General features: G+C 47.1%; 2 protein-coding genes across 9 annotated transcripts in view; one reads left to right on the top strand and one right to left on the bottom strand.

The window, feature by feature from the left end:
* LOC135057056 (gastrula zinc finger protein XlCGF26.1-like) overlaps nucleotides 1-2,619 on the bottom strand; it is a 103,687-nt gene extending 101,068 nt beyond the window's left edge. For 2 of the 4 annotated variants that reach the window (XM_063962942.1, XM_063962945.1), the window contains exon 1: nucleotides 2,516-2,598. The gene's annotated coding sequence lies outside the window, so the exon portion shown is untranslated. Of the gene's footprint in view, nucleotides 1-2,477 lie in introns of all 4 variants that reach the window. The other 2 variants (XM_063962943.1, XM_063962944.1) reach the window with 2 other exon arrangements.
* LOC135057040 (oocyte zinc finger protein XlCOF6-like) overlaps nucleotides 2,264-27,563 on the top strand; it is a 189,144-nt gene continuing 163,844 nt past the window's right edge. Inside the window, exons 1-6 of one of the 5 annotated variants that reach the window (XM_063962897.1) lie at nucleotides 2,281-2,353; nucleotides 2,524-2,801; nucleotides 19,118-19,306; nucleotides 19,743-19,837; nucleotides 19,947-20,044; nucleotides 20,404-20,962. In XM_063962897.1, the coding sequence (XP_063818967.1) occupies nucleotides 19,792-19,837; nucleotides 19,947-20,044; nucleotides 20,404-20,962 (703 nt within the window). In that variant the 5' untranslated portion in view covers nucleotides 2,281-2,353; nucleotides 2,524-2,801; nucleotides 19,118-19,306; nucleotides 19,743-19,791. Of the gene's footprint in view, nucleotides 2,354-2,483; nucleotides 2,802-2,887; nucleotides 2,936-19,117; nucleotides 19,307-19,742; nucleotides 19,838-19,946; nucleotides 20,045-20,403; nucleotides 20,963-27,563 lie in introns of those variants that run through there. The other 4 variants (XM_063962894.1, XM_063962895.1, XM_063962898.1 and 1 more) reach the window with 4 other exon arrangements.

The following is a 27,563-nucleotide window of genomic DNA, read 5'->3' as shown; positions in this document are numbered from 1 at the left end:
GGACAGGTACTAATTGGTTTGCCGGCCGTCTCATGTCGTCAACCGACCTTGCAGCGTGTTGACATTATCACGTAATTCCCTAAATAAGCCATCCATTCCGGTGTCGACTCCCTAGAGAGTGACATCACCATTACAGGCAATTGCTCCGCCTCCTCACCAACATCGTCCTCATACATGTCGACACACAAGTACCGACACACAGCACACACACAGGGAATGCTCTGATAGAGGACAGGACCCCACTAGCCCTTTGGGGAGACAGAGGGAGAGTTTGCCAGCACACACCAAAACGCTATATTATACAGGGACAACCTTATATAAGTGTTTTCCCTTATAGCATCTTAATATATTATAATATCGCCGAATAAGTGCCCCCCCTCTCTGTTTTAACCCTGTTTCTGTAGTGCAGTGCAGGGGAGAGCCTGGGAGCCTTCCTAGCAGCGGAGCTGTGTAGGAAAATGGCGCTGTGTGCTGAGGAGAATAGGCCCCGCCCCCTTTTCGGCGGGCTTCTTCTCCCGTTTTTCTGACAACCTGGCAGGGGTTAAATACATCCATATAGCCCCAGGGGCTATATGTGATGTATTTTTAGCCAGTATAGGTACTTTCATTGCTGCCCAGGGCGCCCCCCCAAGCGCCCTGCACCCTCAGTGACCGTTGGTGTGAAGTGTGCTGAGAGCAATGGCGCACAGCTGCAGTGCTGTGCGCTACCTCATGAAGACTGAGAAGTCTTCAGCCGCCGATTTCTGGACCTCTTCTCTCTTCAGCATCTGCAAGGGGGTCGGCGGCGCGGCTCCGGTGACCCATCCAGGCTGTACCTGTGATCGTCCCTCTGGAGCTAGTGTCCAGTAGCCTAAGAAGCCAATCCATCCTGCACGCAGGTGAGTTCACTTCTTCTCCCCTAAGTCCCTCGTTGCAGTGAGCCTGTTGCCAGCAGGACTCACTGAAAATAAAAAACCTAACAAAACTTTTACTCTAAGCAGCTCTTTAGGAGAGCCACCTAGATTGCACCCTTCTCGGCCGGGCACAAAAACCTAACTGAGGCTTGGAGGAGGGTCATAGGGGGAGGAGCCAGTGCACACCACCTGATCCTAAAGCTTTTACTTTTGTGCCCTGTCTCCTGCGGAGCCGCTATTCCCCATGGTCCTGACGGAGTCCCCAGCATCCACTTAGGACGTCAGAGAAATAATGTATAGATTTTATATTCTACACACACACAATTATTTATATATATATATCTATAGGATCCAAAGGCGGCACTCCGTATATAATCAAGCAAAACAACCAATAGGTGAAGCAACGTTTCAGCGCTTTAGTCAAGCAAGCATTAAAGCACTGCTTCACCTATTGGTTGTTTTGCTTGATTATTTACGGAGTGCCGCCTTCGGATTCTATGTACTACAAGTTGCCTTGCTGCAGCGCGACTGGCTGGCACCCGGCAAGTACACTTTAACGTGAGCAAGGTTCCACGTTGTTATATATATATATAGCTGTGTAGATTGGCACTCTGGGTTCAATGGTGCAACTGCCGGTGTGCCCTCCTAGAATTAATACGTATCCATATCCTGAATTACAGACGAGGCGGCACTTTATCTGTCTTATTTGAAAACAGAAGAATGGTTTATTGCTCCATAGGCCGTTTCAAGGCTGTGCAGCCTTTTCGTCAGGGCGTGATATAGGCCCTGACAAAAAGGCTGCACAGCCTTGAAACGTTGGCCTATGGAGCAATAAACCATAAACCACGCTTATGTTTTCAAATAAGACCGATAGAGTGCCGCCTCGTCTGTAATTCCGGACATGGACACACACACACGTGTGTGTGTGTGTGTGTGTGTGTGTGTGTGTGTGTGTATATATATATATATATATATATATATATATATCCCACATATTGCTGCCTAAGCGGATGATAAAATGGGTCATAATGAAATTAAATAAATTAAATAGATCAAAATTAATATGTAAATTGAAGTACAATAGAATAAATTGGTCACCACGTCAATTAAGTAGCTATAGATGTATGATAATATTAACAAATGTGGCTGTACTGTGGCTATAATACACCATAAGGGGAAATACAGTGCTGGGCATATGGGGGATGATGGGAGTATCATGAGTCTGAGGTGGGAGCCATGAGGTATGAGCATACCTCCCAACATGACCCTCTCAAGGAGGGACAGAATGCTCTGTTCCTGGACTTCCCTCTTAATTAATTATTGCTATCACCTGTGGCAAGACACTTTTCTTATCAAACAACTAGTTCAACACAGGCGATGGCAGTCACTCATACATGAAGTGGGAAGTCCAGAAACAGAGCATTCTATCCCTCCTGGAGAGGCCCGGGCAATGTTGGGAGGTATGTATGAGGCCAGGAGGGGGATAGCGCCATGATGCCCCATTATGGTAATCCCGACTGCACAGCCGCATGGTGCCGCCTCACAGCCGGATAATGGTGACATTAAAACGCCTCACCCGTGTACCTGCAAGATGTAAACGCATCTTTATTATATCACATTACATTTCCAGCTGCTGCCGCTGATTTACCCGCTCCCGCTCACTGTCGCCTCCCTCCTGTTTACGTTACACACCAGGCTTCCGGCTTGTGCGTTCCACATGACTTCCGGCCTGTGCGGTCCAACTTCCACCTGACTTCCGGCATGTGCGTTCCAACTTTACCTAACTTCCGGTCTTTGCGTTACACCTGGCTTCCAGCCTGTGCTTCCGCCTGACTACCGGCGCTCTGTGGCAGCGGTAACATTTTCCGGGTGACTGCTGAGTAGGTGACATAGCTGTTTCTGGCTAAGGTAATGGTATTTATTATTATATTTTTATTATTATAAAACAGGTGGACCGGGCTTTAGTGTCCTGATTATATCACAGGTGGACATACCTCCCACATGACCGAGCAGGCTCTAGTAGTGTCAAGATTATATCACAGGTGGAGCAGGTTCTAGTTTCCTGATTACAGCACAGGTGGAGAAGGCTCTAGTGTCCTGGTTATATCACAAGTGGAGCAGGCTCTAGTGTCCTGATTACAGCACAGGTGGAGCAGACTCTAGTGTCCTGATTACAGCACAGGTGGAGCAGACTCTAGTGTCCTGATTACAGCACAGGTGGAGCAGACTCTAGTGTCCTGATTACAGCACAGGTGGAGCAGGCTCTAGTGTCCTGATATCACAGGTGGAGCAGGCTCTAGTGTCCTGATATCACAGGTGGAGCAGGCTCTAGTGTCCTGATTAAAGCACAGGTGGAGTGGGCTCTGATGTCCAGTTATAGTTGAATCTGGATATTAGTAAAGAGGAGAATGCTTGTTCATCAATGTTGAGAAGTATTGCTAGTGAGAGTTGCCACTTAGCACGCTGTGTTGTGTATAACGCATGCAATATATCAGGGATCTGCTAGTTATATCATATACTGGTGCATGTAATAATCTGTGTGCTGCTCAGCATGCCATACATAGCCCTGAGTATACAGCACAAACAGCAGGTTCTTGTAGAGGGGTCTCCTCATGTATGACTGCAATGTGGGCGTATACAAGTGCTGAATGGCGGTGTTTTAACAATTCTTCTGCTAATATTGAAATGATTGTCACTGCCACTCAGTACACTGTGTGTTGTAGTGGAAACACAGCTCATATGACTGTATTCTTATGAGGAGAGGCCTTTAGTTCATAATCCTAGTGTAGCAACATTACACTGATGGGACACATAGACTTGTAATATTGCCGCTCAGTGTGCTGTCTTAAGGGCCCTATAAACTTGGCGATTTTAGCAATTTTGACAACCAACGATCTTATCATTTAGCCGATTTTTCAGTCATCAAACTTATAACAAATAAAGGCTTATAATATCTCACTTTGCATGTAATGAGTCTATATAATATATTAGTTTCACCTTTTAAGTTGAAATACTGAAATAAATTAACTTTCTCTATCGTCCTAGTGGATGCTGGGGTTCCTGAAAGGACCATGGGGGAATAGCGGCTCCGCAGGAGACAGGGCACAAAAAGTAAAGCTTTAGGATCAGGTGGTGTGCACTGGCTCCTCCCCCTATGACCCTCCTCCAAGCCTCAGTTAGATTTTTGTGCCCGGCCGAGAAGGGTGCAATCTAGGTGGCTCTCCTAAAGAGCTGCTTAGAAAAGTTTAGCTTAGGTTTTTTATTTTACAGTGAGTCCTGCTGGCAACAGGATCACTGCAACGAGGGACTTAGGGGAGAAGAAGTGAACTCACCTGCGTGCAGGATGGATTGGCTTCTTTGGCTACTGGACATTAGCTCCAGAGGGACGATCACAGGTACAGCCTGGATGGTCACCGGAGCCTCGCCGCCGGCCCCCTTGCAGATGCTGAAACAAGAAGAAGGTCCAGAATCGGCGGCATGAAGACTCCTCAGTCTTCTTAAGGTAGCGCACAGCACTGCAGCTGTGCGCCATTTCCTCTCAGCACACTTCACACGGCAGTCACTGAGGGTGCAGGGCGCTGGGAGGGGGGCGCCCTGGGAGGCAATGAAAACCTATTTTTGGCTAAAAATACCTCACATATAGCCTCCGGGGGCTATATGGAGATATTTAACCCCTGCCAGAATCCGTTAAGAGCGGGAGACGAGGCCGCCGAAAAAGGGGCGGGGCCTATCTCCTCAGCACACAGCGCCATTTTCCCTCACAGAAAGGCTGGAGGGAAGGCTCCCAGGCTCTCCCCTGCACTGCACTACAGAAACAGGGTTAAAACAGAGAGGGGGGGCACTAATTTGGCGTTAAAAATATATAAAAAAGATGCTATAAGGGAAAACACTTATATAAGGTTGTCCCTATATAATTATAGCGTTTTTGGTGTGTGCTGGCAAACTCTCCCTCTGTCTCTCCAAAGGGCTAGTAGGTCCTGTCCTCTATCAGAGCATTCCCTGTGTGTGTGCTGTGTGTCGGTACGTGTGTGTCGACATGTATGAGGACGATGTTGGTGAGGAGGCGGAGCAATTGCCTGTAATGGTGATGTCACTCTCTAGGGAGTCGACACCGGAATGGATGGCTTATTTAGGGAATTACGTGATAATGTCAACACGCGGCAAGGTCGGTTGACGACATGAGACGGCCGATAAACAATTAGTACCGGTCCAGACGTCTCAAAAACACCGTCAGGGGTTTTAAAACGCCCGTTTACTTTAGTCGGTCGACACAGACACAGACAGGGACACTGAATCCAGTGTCGACGGTGAATAAACAAACGTATTCCTTATTAGGGCCACACGTTAAGGGCAATGAAGGAGGTGTTACATATTTCTGATACTACAAGTACCACAAAAGAGGGTATTATGTGGGATGTGAAAAAACTACCGTAGTTTTTCCTGAATCAGATAAATTAAATGGGTTCCCCCCCGATAGAAAATATGGGCGGTATACCCTTTCCCGCCAGAAGTTAGGGCGCGTTGGGAAACACCCCTTAGGGTGGATAAGGCGCTCACACGCTTATCAGAACAAGTGGCGGTACCGTCTATAGATAGGGCCGTCCTCAAGGAGCCAGCTGACAGGAGGCTGGAAAATATCATAAAAAGTATATACACACATACTGGTGTTATACTGCGACCAGCGATCGCCTCAGCCTGGATGTGCAGAGCTGGGGTGGCTTGGTCGGATTCCCTGACTAAAAATATTGATACCCTTGACAGGGACAGTATTTTATTGACTATAGAGCATTTAAAGGATGCATTTCTATATATGCGAGATGCACAGAGGGATATTTGCACTCTGGCATCAAGAGTAAGTGCGATGTCCATATCTGCCAGAAGATGTTTATGGACACGACAGTGGTCAGGTGATGCAGATTCCAAACGGCACAAAGGTGTATTGCCGTATAAAGGAAGAGGAGTTATTTGGGGTCGGTCCATCGGACCTGGTGGCCACGGCAACTGCTGGAAAATCCACCGTTTTTACCCTAAGTCACATCTCTGCAGAAAAAGACACCGTCTTTTCAGCTTCAGTCCTTTCGTCCCTATAAGAGTCATATCTGCCCAGGGATAGAGGAAAGGGAAGAAGACTGCAGCAGGCAGCCCATTCCCAGGAACAGAAGCGTTCCACCGCTTCTGACAAGCTCTCAGCATGACGCTGAGACCGTACAGGACCCCTGGATCCTACAAGTAGTATCCCAGGGGTACAGATTGGAATGTCGAGACGTTTCCCCTGCGCAGGCTCCTGAAGTCTGCTTTACCAAGGTCTCCCTCCGACAAGGAGGCAGTATGGGAAACAATTCACGAGCTGTATTTCCAGCAGGTGATAATTAAATTACCCCTCCTACAACAAGAAAAGGGGTATTATTCCACACTATATTGTGGTACTGAAGCCAGAAGGCTAGGTGAGACCTATTCTAAATCTAAAAAAATTTGAACACTTACAAAGGTTCAAATCAAGATGGAGTCACTCAGAGCAGTGATAACGAACCGGGAAGAAGGGGACTATATGGTGTCCCGAGACATCAGGGATGCTTACCTCCATGTCCCAAATTTGCCCTTATCACTAAGGGTACCTCAGGTTCGTGGTACAGAACTGTCACTATCAGTTTCAGACGCTGCCGTTTGGATTGTCCACGGCACCCCGGGTCTTTACCAAGGTAATGGCCGAAATGATGGTTCTTCTTCGAAGAAAAGGCGTCTTAATTATCCCTTACTTGGACGATCTCCTGATAAGGGCAAAGTCCAGGGAACAGTTGGAGGTCGGAGTAGCACTATCTCGGATACTGTTACAACAGCAGGGGTGGATTTTAAATATTCCAAAATCGCAGCTGATCCCGACAACAAGTCTCCTGTGCTTAGGGATGATTCTGGACACAGTCCAGAAAAAGGTGTTTCTCCCGGAAGAGAAAGCCAGGGAGTTATCCGAGCTAGTCAGGAACCTCCTAAAATCAGTGCATCATTGCACAAGGGCCATGGTAAAAAAAAATGGTGACTTCCTTCGAAGCAATTCCAGTCGGCAGATTTCATGCAAGAACTTTTCAGTGGGATCTGCTGGACAAATGGTCCGGATCGCATCAGCGGATAACCCTATATCCAAGGACAAGGGTGTCTCTCCTGTGGTGGTTACAGAGTGCTCATCTTCTAGAGGGCCGCAGATTCGGCATTCAGTTTTGGATGTTGGTGACCACGGAGGCCAGCCCGAGAGGCTGGGGAGCAGTCACACAAGGAAAAAATTTCCAGGGAGTGTGATCAAGTCTGGAGACTTTTCTCCACATAAATATAGCTAAGGGTAAATTTATAATGCTCTAAGCTTAGCAAGACCTCTGCTTCAAGGTCAGCCGGTATTGATCCAGTGGGATAAAACATCACGGCAGTCGCCCACGTAAATAGACAGGGCGGCACAAGAAGCAGGAGGGCAGTGGCAAAAACTGCAAGGACTTTTCGCTGGGCGGAAAATCATGTGATGGCACTGTCAGCAGTGTTTCATTCCGGGAATGGAAACTGGGAAGCAGACTTCCTCAGTAGGCACGACCTCCACCCGGCAGAGTGGGAACTTCATGGGGAAGTTTTCCACATGATTGTAAACCGTTGGGAATTACCAAAGGTGGACATGATGGCGTCCCGTCTGAACAAAAAACGGGACAGGTATTGCGCCAGGTTAAGAGACCCTCAGGCAATAGCTGTGGACGTTCTGGTAACACCGTGGGTGTACCAGTCGGTGTATGTGTTCCATCCTCTGCTTTTCATACCTAAGGTACTGAGAATTATAAGACGTAGAGGAGTAAGAACTATACTCATGGCTCCGGATTGGCCAAGAAGGACTTGGTACCCGGAACTTCAAGAGATGCTCACAGAGGACTTATGGCCTCTGCCGCTAAGAAGGGACTTGTTTCAGCAAGTACCATGTCTGTTCCAAGACTTACCGCAGCTGCGTTTGACGGCATGGCGGTGGAACGCCGGATCCTAAGGGAAAAGGCATTCAGGAAGAGGTCATTCCTACCCTGGTCAAAGCCAGAAAGGAGGTGACCGCACAACATTATCACCACATGTGGCGAAAATATGTTGCGTGGTGTGAGGCCAGGAAGGCCCCACGAAGAAATTTCAACTCGGTCGATTCCTGCATTTCCTGCAAACAGGAGTGTCTATGGGCCTCAAATTGGGGTCCATTAAGGTTCAAATTTCGGCCCTGTCGATTTTTCTTCCAGAAAGAATTGGCTTCAGTTCCTGAAGTCCAGAAGTTTGTCAAGGGAGTATTGCATATACAACCCCCTTTTGTGCCTCCAGTGGCACTGTGGGATCTCAACGTAGTTCTGGGATTCCTCAAAACACATTGGTTTAAAACCAGTCAAATCTGTGGATTTGAAGCATCTCACATGAAAAGTGAACATGCTCTTGGACCTGGCCTGGACCAGGCGAGTGTCAAATTGGTGGTTTTTTTCTCAAAAAAGCCCATATCTGTTTGTCCATTCGGACAGGGCAGAGCTGCGGACTCGTCCCCAGTTCTCTCCCTAAGGTGGTGTCAGTGTTTCACCTGAACCAGCTTATTGTGGTGTCTTGCGCCTACTAGGGACTTGGAGGACTCCAAGTTGCTAGATGTGGTCAGGGCCCTGAAAATATAGGTTCCAGGACGGCTGGAGTCAGGAAAACTGACTTGCTGTTATCCTGTATGCACCCAACAAACTGGGTGCTCTTGCTTCTAAGCAGACTTTTGCTAGTTGGATGTGTAATACAATTCAGCTTGCACATTCTGTGGCAGGCCTGCCACAGCCAAAATATGTAAATGCCCATTCCACAAGGAAGGTGGGCTCATCTTGGGCGGCTGCCCGAGGGGTCTCGGCTTTACAACTTTGCCGAGCGGCTATTTAGTCAGGGGCAAACACGTTTGTAAAATCCTACAAATTTGATACCCTGGCTAAGGAGGACCTGGAGTTCTCTCATTCGGTGCTGCAGAGTCATCCGCACTCTCCCGCCCGTTTGGGAGCTTTGGTATAATCCCCATGGTCCTTTCAGGAACCCCAGCATCCACTAGGACGATAGAGAAAATAAGAATTTACTTACCGATAATTCTATTTCTCGGAGTCCGTAGTGGATGCTGGGCGCCCATCCCAAGTGCGGATTATCTGCATTACTTGTACATAGTTACAAAAATCGGGTTATTATTTGTTGTGAGCCATCTTTTCAGAGGCTCCGCTGTTATCATACTGTTAACTGGGTTCAGATCACAGGTTGTACAGTGTGATTGGTGTGGCTGGTATGAGTCTTACCCGGGATTCATAAATCCTTCCTTATTGTGTACGCTCGTCCGGGCACAGTATCCTAACTGAGGCTTGGAGGAGGGTCATAGGGGGAGGAGCCAGTGCACACCACCTGATCCTAAAGCTTTACTTTTTGTGCCCTGTCTCCTGCGGAGCCGCTATTCCCCCATGGTCCTTTCAGGAACCCCAGCATCCACTACGGACTCCGAGAAATAGAATTATCGGTAAGTAAATTCTTATTTTTGCACGATATTCTAATTATCTGAGTTTCACCTGTATACTGTTGCCCAACAGCCTACCTGAAAAAAATAAACGTTTAAAATAGAGATGAGCGGGTTCGGTTCTCAGAGAACCGAACCGTATGGAACTTCACACTCTGAACCCGGTTCCGAGCCCGGCTCGGGTTTTCCCGCCTGACTCGGAAACCCGAACGAGGCAAAACGTCATCATCCCGCTGACGGATTCTTGCGGGATTTGGATTCCATATAAGGAGCCGTGCGTGGCGGCCATTTTTACTCCAGTCTCGGAGAGTTTAGTGAGAGGACGTGTCTCTGTCCTCAGTGTCTGTGTGGGGGCGGGAAAGTGTATTGTGCTGCATCAGTCCAGCCAGTCACAGTGTTGGTGTCCTCTGCTGCTATATGTCCCCATTGCTGCTGGCTGCTGTATAAGTCCCTTGCAGTTTTGCTGTGTTGTTTTGCATCAGACCAGGGCTAGTGTCTTGTGTAGCATCAGTCCAGTGACCAGTCACAGTGGTGTCCTCTGCTGCCATATATCCAGTGTTACTGGCGTATAATTCCCGTGATATTGCCGTATAATTCCCGTGATACTGGCGTATAATACCTGTGACATTGCCGTATAATTCTCGGAATACTGGCATATAATTCCTATGATATTGCCGTATAATTCTCGGAATATTGGCGTATAATTCCTGTGACATTGCCGTATAATTCTCGGAATACTGTCGTATAATTCCTATGACATTGCCGTATAATTCTCGGAATACTGGCGTATAATTCGTATGATATTGCCGTATAATTCCTGTGACATTGCCGTATAATTCTCGGAATACTGGCGTATAATTCCTGTGACATTGCCGTATAATTCTCGGAATACTGGCGTATAATTCGTATGATATTGCCGTATAATTCCTGTGACATTGCCGTATAATTCTCGGAATACTGGCATATAATTCGTATGATATTGCCGTATAATTCCTGTGACATTGCCGTATAATTCTCGGAATACTGGCATATAATTCCTATGATATTGCTGTATAATTCTCAGAATATTGGCGTATAATTCCTGTGACATTGCCGTATAATTCCTATGACATTGCCGTATAATTCTCGGAATACTGGCGTATAATTCGTATGATATTGCCGTATAATTCCTGTGACATTGCCGTATAATTCTCGGAATACTGGCGTATAATTCCTGTGACATTGCCGTATAATTCTCGGAATACTGACGTATAATTCGTATGATATTGCCGTATAATTCCTGTGACATTGCCGTATAATTCTCGGAATACTGGCGTATAATTCGTATGATATTGCCGTATAATTCCTGTGACATTGCCGTATAATTCTCGGAATACTGGTGTATAATTCCTGTGACATTGCTGTATAATTCTCGGAATACTGGCGTATAATTCCTGTGACATTGCCGTATAATTTTCGGAATACTGGCGTATAATTCCTGTGACATTGCCGTATAATTTTCGGAATACTGGCGTATAATTCCTGTGACATTGCCGCATAATTCCTGTGATACTGCCATATAATTCCCGTGATACTGGCGTATAATTCCAGTTATTCTGCCGTATAATTCCATGTAAATCCATATAATTCTGTATAAATCCAGTCCAGTGGTGCTGCCATATAAATTCAGTGGTGCTGTCCTGTGCTGTATATTATTTACTCCAAATAAAGGGGTTATTAATATTTAATCAAAATAATTTTTACAGGGTTTGCCCTGTGAGGTGTAGGGGTACGCTCTCCTGTGCCGCATACTGTGTTATATAACTCAAGAAAATAATGGAGAAAAAACATTTGGAGGAGTTAATAGGGAAAGATCAAGAACCACTTCCTCCTAGTGCTGAAGCTGCTGCTGCCACTAGCCATGACATAGACGATGAAATGCCACCAACGTCGTCTGCCAAGGCCGATTCCCATTGTGATAGTAGAGGGCATTTAAAATCCAAAAAGCCAAAGTTCAGTAAAAAGACCCTAAAAAAGAAATTTAAATGGTTTTAGGAGAAATGTAAACTTGCCAATATGGCATTTACGACACGGAGTGGCAAGGAACGGCTGAGGCCCTGGCCTATGTTCATGACTAGTGATTCAGCTTCACATGACGATGGAAGCCCTCATCCTCCCGCTAGAAAAATTAAATATTAAGCTGGAAAGAGCACTGAAAAGAACTGTGCGCTCTGAGATGGTATCACAAATCCCCAAGTAGAGTCCAAGTGTGTTGGCAGTTGCAATGCCTGACCTTCCCAACACTGGACGAGAAGAGGTGGCTCTTTCAACCATTTGCACGCCCCCTGCAAGTGCTAGAAGGAGCACCCACAGTCCAGTTAATGATACTGAAATTGAAGATGTCACTGTTGAAGTACACCAGGATGAGGATATGGGTGTTGCTGGCGCTGAGGAGGAAGTTGACAATGAGGATTCTGATGGTGATGTGGTTTACGTCAGGCACCGGGGGAGACACCTGTTGTCCGTGGGATGAAGAAGCCCATTGTGATACCTGGGCAAACTACCAAAAAAGCCACCTCTTCGGTGTAGAATTATTTCTCCACAAATCCGGACAACAGGTGTCAAGCCATCTGTTGCCTCTGTCAATCTGGAATAAGTAGGGTGTAAGGATGTTAACCACCTAGGAACATCCTCCCTTATACGTCACCTGCTGCGCATTCATCAGAAGTCAGTGTCGAGTTGTGAAACTTTGGATAAGAGCGTAAGCAGTCCACTGACACCTAAATCCCTTCTTCCCCCTGTACCCAAGCTCCTGCAAGCCACACTACCAACTCCCTCAACGTCAACTTCCTCCTCAGTCAGGAACGTCCGTAGTCCTGCAGGCCATGTCACTGTCAAGACTGAGGAGTCCTCTCCTAGGATCCTTGAGTGGTACGCCTGCTGTTGCTGCTGGGAGTCGATCGTCATCCCAGAGGGGAAGTCGGAAGACCACTTGTACTACTTTCAGTAAGCCACTGACTGTCCAACAGTCCTTTGTGAGGAAGATGCAATATGATAGCAGTCATCCTTTTGCAAAGCGGATAACTGAGGCCTTGACAGCTATGTTGGTGTTAGACGTGCGTCCGGTATCCGCCATTAGTTCAGTGGGACTTAGAGAATTGTTTGAGGTACTGTGTTCCCGGTATCAAATCCCATCTAGGTTCCACTTCTCTAGGCAGGCGATGCCGAGAATGTACACAGACGTCAGAAAAAGAGTCACCAGTGTCCTACAAAATGCAGTTGTATCCAGTGTCCACTTAACCACGGACATGTGGACAAGTGGAACAAGGCAGACTAAGGACTATATGACTGTAACAGCCCACTGGGTAGATGTATTGCCTCCCGCAGCAAGAACAGCAGCTGCACCAGTAGCAGCATCTCGCAAACGCCACCTCGTTCCTAGGCAGGCTACTCAATGTATCTCCGCTTTCCTTAAGAGGCACACAGCTGACAACCTCTTACAGAAACTGAAAAACATCATTGCAGAATGGCTTACCCCAATTGGACTCTCCTGGGGATTTGTGATATCGGACAACGCCACCAATATTGTGCGTGCATTACATCTTAGCAAATTCCAGCATGTCCCATGGTTTGCACATACAATTAATTTGGTGGTGCAGAATTTTTTGAAAAATGGCGGGGGGGTGCAGGAGATGCTGTCGGTGGCCCGAAAAAATGCGGTGACAGCATCCAAGTAGGCATGTCAGAATTATAAATTCCTCCGGGAAGACCTTTACCAGCAATTGCCTCCAGAAAGTACACAGGGACCTGAGATGGTGGATTCCAGTGGGGACGAATTAATACTCTTTGAGGAGGAGGATGTACACAGTGAAAGGGGAGAGGAATCGGAGGATGAGGTCGGCATCTTGCCTCTGTAGAAGCCAGTTTGTGCAAGGAGAGATTGATTGCTACTTTTTTGATGGGGGCCCAAACAAACCAGTCATTTCAGCCACAGTCGTGTGGCAGACCCTGTCGCTGAAATGATTGGTTTGTTAAAGTGTGCATGTCCTGTTTATATAACATAAGGGTGGGTGTGAGGGCCCAAGGACAACTCCAGCTTGCACCTCTTTTTCTTCTTTGCATCATGTGCTGTTTGGGGACTAGTTTTTTTTAAGTGCCATCCTGTCTGTAACTGCAGTGCCACCCCTAGATGGGCCAGGTGTTTGTGCCGCACACTTGTGTCGCTAAGCTTAGTCATACAGCCACCTCAGTGCAACCTTTTGGCCTAAAAACAATATTGTGAGGTATGAGGTGTTCAGAATAGACTGGAAATGAGTGAAAATGAATGTTATTGAGGTTAATAATACAGTAGGATCAAAATTACCCCCAAATTCTGTGCTTTTAGCTGTTTTTATGTTTTTTTCAAAAATCATCCAGCTCCAAAACCAAAACACGAAATGATGGTTTTGGCAAAATCAAACCAAAACACGAAAGTGGAATTAGAACCAAAACGCAAAACACGAAAAGTGCCAGCCGCACATCTCTAGTTTAAAATAAACCTTTTCATGGTACCGAAACCCGGTGGTTTGGTCAGACCCATTCTGAACCTAAAATCGCTAAACCCCTTTCTGAAGGAGTTCAAGTTCAAAATGGAATCTTTAAGGACGGTGATTTAAAGTCTGGAGGAGGGGGAATTCATGGTATCCCTGGATATCAAGGATGCGTACCTCCACATTCTGATTTGGCCGCTGCATCAGGCTTATCTCCGATTTACACTGTTGGACTGTCACTATCAGTTGCAGGCTCTGCCATTTGGCCTCTCCACAGCACCGAGGGTTTTCGCCAAGGTGATGGCGGAAATGATGGTTCTCCTCCGCAGACAGGGGGTGAACATAATTCCATATCTGGACGATCTGCTGATAAAGGCACCGTCCAAGGAGAAGCTGTTACAGTCCACCCTTCTCACGACCCACCTGCTCGGGGAACACGATTGGATTCTGATTCTTCCAAAATCAAATTTGGAACCAACCAGGAGGCTGTCATTTCTGGGAATGATCCTCGACACGGGATTACAGAGGGTGTTCCTTCCAGAGGAAAAAGCGTTGGTGATGCACACAATGGTCCGGGATGTCCTGAAGCCAGCTCGGGTGTCTGTTCATCAGTGCATTCGCCTTCTGGGGAAGTTGGTGGCCTCTTACGAGGCACTACAGTATGGGAGGTTTCATACTCGGTCCTTCCAACTGGATCTCCTGGACAGGTGGTTGGGATCCCATCTACATATGCACCAGCGGATACGTCTGTCGCCAAAGGCCAGGATTTCACTCCTCTGGTGGTTGCAACTGCCTCACCTTCTGGAGGGCCGCAGGTTTGGGATTCAGGACTGGATCCTTCTAACCATGGATGCAACTCTCTGAGGCTGGGGTGCAGTCACTCAAGGGGAGACCTTCCAAGGAAGGTGGTCAAGTATGGAAGCCAGCCTGCCGATTAAACATTCTAGAACTAAGAGCCGTCTACAACGGTCTTCTCCAAGCAGCCCATCTTCTGTGAAATCGGGCCATTCAAGTGCAGTCGGATAATGTAACGACAGTGGCTTACATCGACCGATAGGGCGGAATGAAGAGCAGAGCTGCAATGTCAGAGGTGACAAGAATCATCCTCTGGGCAGAAAAACACGCGTTGGCGCTGTCCGCAATCTTCATTCCGGGAGTAGACAACTGGGAAGCGGACTTCCTCAGCAGAAGCGATCTCCATCCAGGGGAGTGGGGACTCCATCCGGAGGTGTTCACGGAGGTGACAAATCTTTGGGGTATACCTCAAATAGACATGATGGTCTCTCGTCTCAACAAGAAGCTTCAGAGGTATTGTACCAGGTCGAGGGACCCGCACGCCGTGGCGGTGGACACCCTAGTGTCTCCGTGGGTGTTCCAGTCGGTGTGCGTGTTTCCTCCACTTCCACTCATTCCAAGAGTGCTAAAGATCATAAGGAGAACAAGGGTTCAAGCGATCCTCATTGCTCCAGATTGGCCAAGAAGGTCTTGGTACGCGGATCTACTGCTAGAAGAGCCGAGGCCTCTTCCTCTTCGGGAGGACCTGCTGCAGCAGGGGCTGTTCGCCTATCAAGACTTACCACGGCTACGTTTGATGGCATGGAGGTTGAACGCCAGATACTAGCTCGGAAGGGCATTCCGAACAAGGTTATTCCTTCCCTGATACAGGCTAGGAAAGGAGTAACGTCTAAACCAGGCATTCCCAACCACAGTCCTCAAGGCACACCAACAGTGCAGGTTTTAGTTATATCCAGGCTGCAGCACAGATGGTTAAAATAGCTCAGCTACTAATTAAGTCACCTGTGCTGAAGGCTGGATATCACTAAAACCTGCACTGTTGGTGTGCCTTGAGGACCGCGGTTGGTAATGCCTGTTCTAAACATTACCATCGAATCTGGAAAAAATATGTATCTTGGTGTGAGTCCAAGAAATTTCCTGCGGTGGAGTTTCAACTGGGACGGTTTCTCCTCTTCTTACAAGCTGGTGTGGATATGGGCCTAAAGTTGGGATCTGTGATGGTCCAGATTTCGGCCCTATCCGTTTTCTTCCAAAAACAATTGGCTGCCTTCCCTGAGGTTCAGACCTTTTTGAAGGGAGTTCTGCACATCCAACCTCCCTTTGTACCGCCTACAGCACCTTGGGACCTTAACGTGGTGTTGCAGTTCCTCTAATCGGACTGGTTCGAGCCTCTGCAGGAGGTTGAAGTCAGATTTCTTACGTGAAAAACTGTCACTTTGTTGGCTTTAGCTTCTGCTAGACGTGTGTCGGAGCTGGGGGCTTTATCGTGTAAAAGCCCATACTTGATCTTCCATGAAGATAGAGCTGAGCTCCGGACACGTCAGCAGTTTCTTCCGAAGGTTGTGTCGGCATTTCATATCAACCAACCTATTGTGGTGCCAGTGGCTACTGACTCCTCAGTTTATGTGAAAAGGACTGCTCGTCATAGGAAATCGGACTCTGTTTGTCCTGTATGAGCCCAAGAAAATTGGGTGTCCTGCTTCTAAGCAGACGATATCTCTCTGGATCAGGTTCACTATCCAGCATGCGTATTCTACGGCAGGCTTGCCGTGTCCTACGTCTGTCGAGGCCCACTCTACACGTAAGGTGGGGTCTTCCTGGGCGGCTGCCCGGGGTGTCTCGGCGTTACAACTTTGCCGAGCAGCAACTTGGTCTGGGTCGAACACGTTTGAGAAGTTCTACAAGTTCGATACTTTGGCCTCTGATGATCTGAAGTTCAGTCAATCAGTGCTGCAGCAGCCTCCGCGCTCTCCCTCCCGTTCTGGGAGCTTTGGTACATCCCCATGGTACTAATATGGACCCCAGCATCCTCTAGGACATAAGAGAAAATAGGATTTTGGTTACCTACCGGTAAATCCTTTTCTCGTAGTCCGTAGAGCAGGGGTGGGGAACCTTTTTTCTACCGAGGGCCATTTGGATATTTATAAAATCCTTCGGGGGCCATACAAGTCTGCCCCCGTGCTCGCCAAAAAAATGGGTGTGGCCAGTTACAATGGGACGTGATACACATATGCCCCCAATAGTGCAGTGCCAGATCCACAATTGCCCCCACAGTGCCAGGTATACAAATGCCCCTCACAGTGCCAGGTATACAAATGCGCCTCACAGTGCCAGGTATACAGATGCCCCCACAGTGCCAGGTATACAAATGACCCTCACAGTGCCAGGTATACAGATGCCCCCACAGTGCCAGGTATACAAATGCCCCTCACAGTGCCAGGTATACAGATGCCCCCACAGTGCCAGGTATACAGATGCCCCTCACAGTGCCAGGTATACAAATGCCCCTCACAGTGCCAGGTATACAAATGCCCCTCACAGTGCCAGGTATACAAATGCCCCTCACAGTGCCAGGTATACAAATGCCCCTCACAGTGCCAGGTATACAAATGCCCCTCACAGTGCCAGGTATACAAATGCCCCTCACAGTGCCAGGTATACAGATGTCCCCACAGTGCCAGGTATACAGATGTCCCCACAGTGCCAGGAATACAAATGCCCCTCACAGTGCCAGGTATACAAATGCCCCTCACAGTGCCAGGTATACAAATGCCCCTCACAGTGCCAGGTATACAGATGCCCCTCACAGTGCCAGGTATACAGATGCCCCTCACAGTGCCAGGTATACAGATGCCCCTCACAGTGCCAGGTATACAGATGCCCCCCCCCCCCGTGCTGCTTACCGTTCCTTTCGGCGGGGACACGGAGGAGAGCGCGGCTATGTTGGGCGGCGGCGTGTAGGACTTGAAACCAGCCGCCGGTTCGAGAGCCAATCAGAGCTCGCGGACCGGCAGCCGCGGCTCCTGATTGGCTGCCGGTCCGCGAGCTCTGATTGGCTCACTTACTGGCGGCTAGTTTCAAGTCCTACACGCAGCCGCCCGACAATAGCCGCGCTCTCCTCCGTGTGGTGACAGCTGAGACACGCTGCCGCCGGACTGAGCGGCAGCGTGTCTCACTGAGAGGAGCGGGTGGGCCGGACCAAACGGCTTCGCGGGCCTTATACGGCCCGCGGGCCGGAGGTTCCCCACCCCTGCCGTAGAGGATGCTGGGCCCAGCGCTTCGGTTTCCTGCACTTGTTATGTGGTTCAGTACAACTTTTTTTTTAGTTAAGTACTGCGTTGTTTACTTGGTAAGTAATGTCCTCAGCGGTTGCTGAGTTTTCAGGCTAAGTTAGCTTGATGTGCCTTGTATGTGTGAGCTGGTATGAATCTCGACACTATCTGTGTTAAATCCTTCTCTCGAAGATGTCCGTCTCCTCGGGCACAGTTTCTAGACTGAGTCTGGTAGGAGGGGCATAGAGAAAGGAGCCAGCCCACACTCTCAAACTCTTAAAGTGCCAATGGCTCCTGGTGGACCCGTCTATACCCCATGGTACTAATATGGACCCCAGCATCCTCTACGGACTACAAGAAAAGGATTTATGGGTAGGTAACCAAAATCCTATTATCTCTGTTACTAACACAGGGGCCTGACTGGGGAGGTGAGGGGATCTGGGAGTGTCACACTCTTATCTCTAATAATAAACAGATCATATCACCCCTTCTGATTCTGGTATCTGAGATGCTTTAGACCAGGCATGTCCAAACTGCGGCCCTCCAGCTGTTGAGATACTACACATCCCAGCATGCCCTGACACAGCTTTAGCATTCTCTGAAAGCAAAACTGTGTCAGGGCATGATGGGATATGTAGTTTCACAACAGCTGGAGGGCCGCAGTTTGGACATGCCTGCTTTAGACATTTAGGGAGCATTCCATAACTGAACTGTATTGTATATCAGTCTTGTACATTTGGATGCAGCTTGCGATATTATTTGTAGCTGCTTCTGTGAGATCCTTTATATATAGCTATATTATAATCTTACACCTGTAAGATTATACTATTATACTGTAAGGCTGATTTGAGTGCTTTTTTATTTGGCTGCCACCCAAGTATCTTTTTGCTGTTTACACTACATTATCCAGTACAGGTAATTCATCCATTGGGGCCAACCCCAGACAGATGATACATATCTGCAGGAGAGATGCATGCTATAAACACTCCACTATCCTGTGTATAGGAAGTGGGATGGTGCTTGTAATATAAACCGCTCTTGTATATTGGACAGGTAATCCTGAAATAGAACAATTTCAAATATATGATTTTTTTTTAAATTTACATTTTATTAATGTCACTCATTACACAGGATTACACGGTAGTGAAGACATCCAGTGACCATGAGATGCCCAGTCGCCATCTCCATGAGTCAGGAGGACTGAGCAGGACCCATCACCCCATCCCGGAGCCTCCACCTTACTCACTGATACATGTGAGAGACAATGAGCAGGAGATCCTGGACCTCACCAACAAGATCATTCAGATGCTGACTGGAGAGGTGACTGCTGGGAATGGGACATTATACAGTAACACCAGGGGAGGTGTCTGGGTGATGACTGGAGAGGTGACTGCTGGGAATGGGACATTATACAGTAACACCAGGGGAGGTGTCTGGGTGATGACTGGAGAGGTGACTGCTGCGGATTGGACATTATACAGTAACACCAGGGGAGGTGTCTGGGTGATGACTGGAGAGGTGACTGCTGCGGATTGGACATTATACAGTAACACCAGGGGAGGTGTCTGGGTGATGACTGGAGAGGTGACTGCTGGGAATGGGACATTATACAGTAACACCAGGGGAGGTGTCTGGGTGATGACTGGAGAGGTGACTGCTGGGAATGGGACATTATACAGTAACACCAGGGGAGGTGTCTGGGTGATGACTGTGTCATTGTGTGTGTCAGGATGTCACTGTCTATCTCTCCATGCAGGAGGGGGGAGTATATAGAGGAACACAAGGGTCTGTACAAGGACGTGATAATGGAAAATCACCAGCCTCACCAAATCACCAGCCTCACATCACTGGGTAAGTGCATTTTTTTATTGTACGGGAGAGAGCAGTTTTTAGGGCTCCTAAGCATTCATCTGATAATCACATATACACAATATAATCGGTCACTGTGTGTCTCCTGCAGATGGGCCCAGTAACAGAGATTCCCCAGAGAGATGTCCCCGTCTTCTGTATTCCCAGGACTGTACAGAGGAGAATCACAGGACCCCACGGGAGGATCGGGTAGATGGGACTTAGGGTTTCACCAATAGAAGTTTTATTTGAATTAATTTAATCAGCCTTTAATTATTATTATTATTATTATTATTATTATTTTTTTAAAGATTTATTTATTGGAAGATCACAACACATCAATACAAATTCCAGTATTCACAATCTAATACAATAAAAACACCTATAAAAACCTGAGAATCATTGCACTAATAAATTGCTGTATGTGATCCTTTTTATCCTTTTTTTAAAAGAAATAAAGAAAAAAAAAGAAAAGACAAATGTCTGTATGGTGTAGTCACTTAAGGAAGTGATAAACCTAAGAAGGCAGAACAGCCTTTAATTATTTTATTGTTTTGTGGGTTATTTAGGGTGAATGTCTGGCTGATGTAAATGCAAGAGATATAGAGGGAGAAGAAGAGACATATGTGATTGATATAAAGGCAGAAGATATAGAGGAAGAAGAGATGTATGTGACTGATATAAAGGCAGAAGATTTAGAGAGAGAAGAAGCAACATATGTGACTTATATGAAGGCAGAATATATAGAGGGAGAAGAGACGTATGTGACTGATACTATGGTAGAAGATATAGAGGGAGAAGAAGTGACATATGTGAAGAATAATAAGGCAGAAGATATAGAGGGAGAAGAAGAGACGTATCTAACGGATATGAAGGCAGAAGATATAGAGAGAGAAGAGACGTATGTGACTGATATGAAGGTAGAAGATACAGGAGGAGAAGAGACGTATGTGACTGATATGAAGGTAGAAGATACAGGAGGAGAAGAGACGTATGTGACTGATATGAAGGTAGAAGATACAGGAGGAGAAGAGACGTATGTGACTGAAATGAAGGAAGAAGAGGAGCCACATATGAGAGGTGATCAGCCATGTAAGGAGGAGGAAATCCCTACAGATATAAGCACAGGTTAGTAACTTTATAGAATAGAGTTACATATTCTCCTTGCTCAGCCTTGCTTATTCTACACCCTCCATCCTAAGTATTGCAGTGTTCATTCTAGCACCCTGCACCTGTTGCAACCTGTGCTGTTCCTCTTTCCTGCCTGGGGTGCTGCTCTCTGCTCTGGTGCTTCTATCACACTCTGGTCTGTAACTCGTACAGACCAGAGTGTGATAGAAGCACCAGAGCAGAGAGAGACACCCCAGGCAGGAGAGAGGAACTGCACAGGTTGTTACAGTTACTAGAGTGAGCACTATACTAAATATACCATATAGCGCAGAATAACTCCTAGTACTCTCACAGGCACCACTAGAAAGTCCCATCCGTCTCACATTAAATTAACTTGCACCATTACTATCTCCCTATTAAGTTAAACGGTCACCTTCATGAAATAATTTACCCACCCAATTAAATAAAATGCCCACCAATGAAATAATTAGCACCCACAATTGCCAGTAAGTTAGTACACCCAGAGCCGGCCTTAGCTATAGGCAGGCTAGGCATTTGCCTAGGGCATCCAAGCATGTCTAGGGGCATCCAAGCATGTCCCTGCAGTATCTCATGCTGTGAGGGACAGTCCGCAAACTGTTACTTTCCAAATGTATTCAATCAGTACTTGTATACACTGCTGTTTACATTTGTAAAAAAAAATGCACACTGTGCCTTAAACTTCCTCTGACATGCTTGAATGCCCCTGACTTGTGAGACCTCAGACAGACAGCAGAAGCCAAGTAAATGCAATTCCTGGACCTGTGACATTTTCACTGACTATATAAGGTTATTACTGGATGGCTTCTATAACACATGTGTATTTTGGAAGACTGCTTCACAGAAACCTGACATCACCTATACTGCTTGTGCACATAGGGGAGGGGGACCCTGTTATCCTGTGTCCCTTATCCCTGTGCAATTCCCAGGTATCTGCAGGGACATAACATGGGCAATGTTCTCCCCATACTTTATTTCCTAGTCAGTCCATGCCGTAAAATTCCCCTGCCACCCAGCACTGTAACGTGGTCAGTAAGTTGCGTTGTGCTTTTCTATATGAAACATCAGTGCAGCGTGACTTTCGGACACATCAGACTGGAGGGCAGAGCATATCACTCCCACAGTATAAAGTAAAGGGCATGCAGTAACAGACACCAGCAAACACACTGAATAGTGAAGAGAATCGACAGTTTCTACATGTTTGATACTGGTCTTTTTGTATAACCAGCAAGTGTGGCAGTATCTGTGGCAGTATATGTGTATTATGGGCATTACTAATGTGGGGCATATGTGTAAGGTGCATTACTGTGTGGCATTATGTGTATTATGGGCATTACTAATGTGGGGCATATGTGTAAGGTTCCTTTACTGTGTGGAATTATATGTATTATGGTCATTACTGTGTGGCATTGTGCAGAGTTGAACTGGCCCACAGGGTAACCCCCCAGTTGGCCCCACTACCTGAGCGTTGCAGGTACAGATGCTAGGGCCGGCTCTGAGTACCCCTCCCTGTACTTCATCATTTTCATATAAGCCTTCCCTCACACTTACCTTATTTCCAGGGGCGATCTGTGTTGGAGAGATCTTTTGCTTGGCGGAGTCCCATCACTACGGGATGGTGGTGACTGACGTCCCACAGATGTCATGCTCAGTCATATGGAGGAGAGAGGGATGAGCACACTCAGTCAGTGCAGAAGTTAAGTGAGGGCTGGATTTCGGGAATCCGTCCCTTCCTTTGTTAGTGCAGTTTGTAGTTTTCCTATTTAACATTGAATACCTTAAAGCTAATGTGTAATCTGGGTTAGTGTGAAAATAACTTAATCTATTATAGTACGTCTTAAGTTTGTCTTGTGACGGTGGGATCAGTCCAATTGGCTGCGATAGTATCGCAGCTGTGAATCAGTGCGTCAGCGGCCGCACTTTATGGCAGGCCGAATTCGCACAAAACCGCTCACCACCCCATAGCGATCCGACCAGTTTTGTGCGCATTGGGGCTGATTCACGCCCGTGAAGGGTGCGATATCTGGTGCCGTTGCCGGCGTTTAAACGCTGTTGCTACGGCACTTTGAAGCCAATTAAATTGACCCCAGTGTCTGATGGATGGCCTGTCATTGGCCTCTCTTCTCTCTGCTTCAATGTCTCTTATTTCAAAGGCTCAGACTTTTCCTTCACAAGGCTTTCTACCTGCGCCATGTTTGACTGGCTGTTCTCTGGTTCCTACACTTGGGTCCCATCCTTGGTCTTCAACCTCAATGCAGATGCCACTATTCGTGTCACCTGACTCTTTAAGGATAAGTTCCTCACCTTAGAGAGGTCTCCTTGGCTGATTTTTGCTTCTGCCAGTCAGATGTCTATATTGGTTGGCCTTGCTCTCCCTTTCTGATTGGTCATGGTGACAGTGCTGTGCAGCATTGTGGGCCTTTGTCCAGCACAGGTGGTTTTCATATTCCAATGTTTTTCCCGTTCGGGATGTGGTGAGACCCTCGCTTCCTCCTTTATGTGGTATGGCTCTCTGTGGATAGCTCAGCTACTATAAGTAAGATGTATAGCATTCTAGTGTTTTCTGATCCAGAGGAGCATCAATAACAATATAGAATGACTGTTCTTATGGCAACTTGTTCTGCCACGTCAGTAAGTGCTCTTGGGTGGAGGCACAGGGCGCTGCAGGTGTACACTTGGCCCGGTGGCATCTGGTCCTTTGTTTTCAGATATTTTCTAAATTAATGTGCATCTTTTTGCGCATGTAAACTGGACAATACAAGAAAGGGGCTAGGGCAGAGCGTGTAGTTGCTGTTGGTGAACTACACATCCCAGCATGCCCTGCAACAGTTTTAGCATTGCCAAATAGAAAAACGGTAGCAAGGCATGCTGGTATGTGTAGTTCAACAACAGCTGGAGGGCCAAAGGTTCCCCATCCCTGGTGTAGACACTTTATATTGGGAGGTGCAGACGAGTCCAAAATCCAGTAGTGGAGTGTTGAAGGGAATGGCATACACAATGGACGCTGGAAAAGATCTTATAGGGACCTATCCAGTACTGAAATCTTGCAGGGCTGCGTCTGATTGAAACTGTATAAGACACACCCATTTATACAAATACAGTTGTGTGTTAAAAGTCAAAATACATTGCACATATAGAAATGCTTCATACTATGTAAGGGAATGGTGCCTTATGTTTATGTTGTGTGCCAGCCACTCTGATAAGGTACCGGTATGAATGGTCGACCATGTTATGGTCGACAGTCATTAGGTCGACCACTATTGGTCGACATTGACATGGACACATGAAAATGGTCGACACATGAAAAGGTCGACGTGAGTTTTTTAACTTTTTTTTGGGTGTCGTTTTTTGCGTAAAGTGACTGGGAACCCCAATTAGTGCACCGCGTCCCCTTGCATGGCTCGCTTCGCTCGCCCTGCTTCGGGCATGGTGCCTTCGCTTGGCACAGATTGCCGTTCCAATCGTAGTCCACGTGGATCGTAAAGTATGAAAAAGTTCCCCAAAAGAAAAAAAAGTTAAACTCATGTCGACCTTTTCATGTGTCGACCTTTTCATGTGTCGACCATGTGTCCATGTCGACAATGCCAGTGTCGACCAATAGTGGTCGACCTAATGACTGTCGAACATAATATGGTCGACCATCTGAACGGATACCCTCTGATAAGACCCTCGGACACCTGCTCTATATATCACTGCCTGCAGGATGACCTGTAAGATCAGGCAGTGAGTTACATGCTGATTAATCACACTGTTTAATGACAAAGGTCAGCATGCAAACACAGAGGGCTGACTAATATGTATGGTTACTTGAAAAACTAGTAACTCCTGATTTAATGTATGTGGCTGTGGAAACAGTGATATAGGGGCTAATTCAACAAGGAACGCAAAAGTTGCGAAAATACGTAAAATCTGAGACAAAAAATACAACTTCTGAGACATAGCAAAAACTGCATAAGCACTATGAAAACTAGGCGTGTAGGGGGGCGAACTAAATGGCTGGACTCGCAAAAACTACGAGCAGGGGCGTGTTGTGGGCGTATGCAGGTTTTAGATAGGTGGAGCATACGCATTTTTTGCAACTGAACGCACATTTATGGTGTGCCGTTTCTGAGTGACTACAGGTCAACCTTAAAATCTGCACAAGCTGACCTCAGTTGTAGAATGTTCGATGTATATTGTTTCATTACCCCCAGCTCAAGCAGCTCACACTGCTGAGCACAATCCACTTTATTCAGCTGCATTGAAACTTAACAACATGCAAGGGAGCTTTAAACTATTTAACACATGTATTGCTCTAAAATATATGTAATAGGCCCTACACACTGGGCGAGATCACTCAAAGATATGAACGATCTCGTTCATTAATGAACGAGATACCGTTCATATCTTTGAGTGTGGAGGCACCAGCGATGAACGATGCGCTGCCCCGCGCTCGTTCATCGCTGGTGCATGGAGGCCAATATGGACGATCTCGTCCATATTTGCCTGCACTTCTATGGAGCCGTGTGACGGGGGGAGTGAAGTAACTTCACTCCCCCCGTCACTGACCCCCCCCATATCCGCCGTCGGGCAGCTTGCCGGCAGATCGTTAAATGTGTAGGGCCCTTTAGTAGTAACCTAATAATTTATTTTAAAGTTAATAACAATGCAGGTTTGTCAAGGACACACTTGTTTTCCTACAAACATGTACAATAAAATTTACAAGCAAGATTTTTTTGTTTTTGTTTTTTGTTTAATGGCTTATTGTTTAAAAGCTGAGTTTTTTTTTCTGATTTAAAGCAACAAAAATGTATTGTCTTCAAAAATCATACCCACATACATGTGTAAGGTTGTTTTTTTTCCCCTTGACAAAGAAACATATGTTCAATAACATTACCACAATAATTGTGATTTTGTGGACATTTTAATTATGCACCACTTTTTTTTTTTTTTATATTTCTCTGACGTCCTAGTGGATGCTGGGAACTCCGTAAGGACCATGGAGAATAGCGGGCTCCGAAGGAGGCTGGGCACTCTAGAAAGATCTTAGACTACCTGGTGTGCACTGGCTCCTCCCACTATGACCCTCCTCCAAGCCTCAGTTAGATTTCGTGCCCGGCCGAGGTTGGATGCACACTAGGGGCTCTCCTGAGCTCTTAGAAAGTAATAGTCTTAGATTTTTTTATTTTCAGTGAGACCTGCTGGCAACAGGCTCACTGCAGCGAGGGACTAAGGGGAGAAGAAGCGAACTCGCCTGCTTGCAGCCGGATTGGGCTTCTTAGGCTACTGGACACCATTAGCTCCAGAGGGATCGACCGCAGGCCCAGCCTTGATGTTCGGTCCCGGAGCCGCGCCGCCGTCCCCCTTACAGAGCCAGAAGCAAGAAGATGGTCCGGAAAATCGGCGGCATGAAGACTCAGTCTTCACCAAGGTAGCGCACAGCACTGCAGCTGTGCGCCATTGCTCCTCTCACACACTTCACACTCCGGTCACTGAGGGTGCAGGGCGCTGGGGGGGGGCGCCCTGAGGCAGCAATGAAAACACCTTGGCTGGCTAAAATACCTCAATATATAGCCCCAGGGGCTATATATGAGGTAAATACCCCTGCCAGAAGTCCATAAAAAGCGGGAGAATAGGCCGCGAAAAAGGGGCGGAGCCTATCTCCTCAGCACACTGGCGCCATTTTTTCCCTCACAGCTCCGCTGGAAGGAAGCTCCCTGGCTCTTCCCTGCAATCTACAGTACCAGTAAGAGGGAAAACAGAGGGGGGGCATTAAATTTGGCAGTATATATATTGAAAAGCAGCTATTTGGGACATAACTCAGTTAGTCCCTGTATATATATATATAGCGCTCTGGTGTGTGCTGGCATACTCTTACTCTGTCCCCCCAAAGGGCTTTTTGTGGGTCCTGTCCTCTGTTTGAGCATTCCCTGTGTGTGTGGGGTGTGTCGGTACGGCTGTGTCGACATGTTTGATGAGGATAATGAGGTGGAGGCGGAGCAGATGCCTTTAGCAGGGATGTCACCCCCTGGGGGGCAGACACCTGAGTGGATGAGTTTATGGAAAGAAATGAGTGCACGTATAGACTCTTTACATAAGAAATTTGACGACATGCCAACTGTGGGACAGCCGAGTCTTCAGCTCGTGCCTGTCCAGGTGTCTCAAGGGGCATCAGGGGCTCTAAAACGCCCGCTATCTCAGGTGGCAAACGTAGATGTCGACACTGATACTGACACCAGTGTCGACGAGGATGAGTCGAATCTAATGCCCGTCAGGGCCATTCACTGCATGATTGAAGCAATGAAAGAGGTGCTAAACATTTCTGATTTACATCCAGGTACCACAAAAAAGGGTATTATGTTTGGGGAGAAAAAACTACCCGTAGTTTTTCCCCCTTCAGATGAATTAAATGAGGTGTGTGAAGAAGCGTGGCTTTCCCCTGATAAAAAATTAGTAATTCCTAAGAAGCTACTAATGGCGTTCCCTTTCCCGCCAGAGGATAGGTTACGCTGGGAAACACCCCCTAGGGTGGATAAAGCGCTCACACGTTTGTCTAAAAAGGTGGCACTACCGTCACAGGATACGTCCGCCCTTAAGGAGC

Source organism: Pseudophryne corroboree, chromosome 3 (genome assembly GCF_028390025.1).
Source record: "Pseudophryne corroboree isolate aPseCor3 chromosome 3, aPseCor3.hap2, whole genome shotgun sequence".
NCBI classification, from domain to species: domain Eukaryota; kingdom Metazoa; phylum Chordata; class Amphibia; order Anura; family Myobatrachidae; genus Pseudophryne; species Pseudophryne corroboree.
This window is presented reverse-complemented; position numbering and strand designations above follow the sequence as displayed.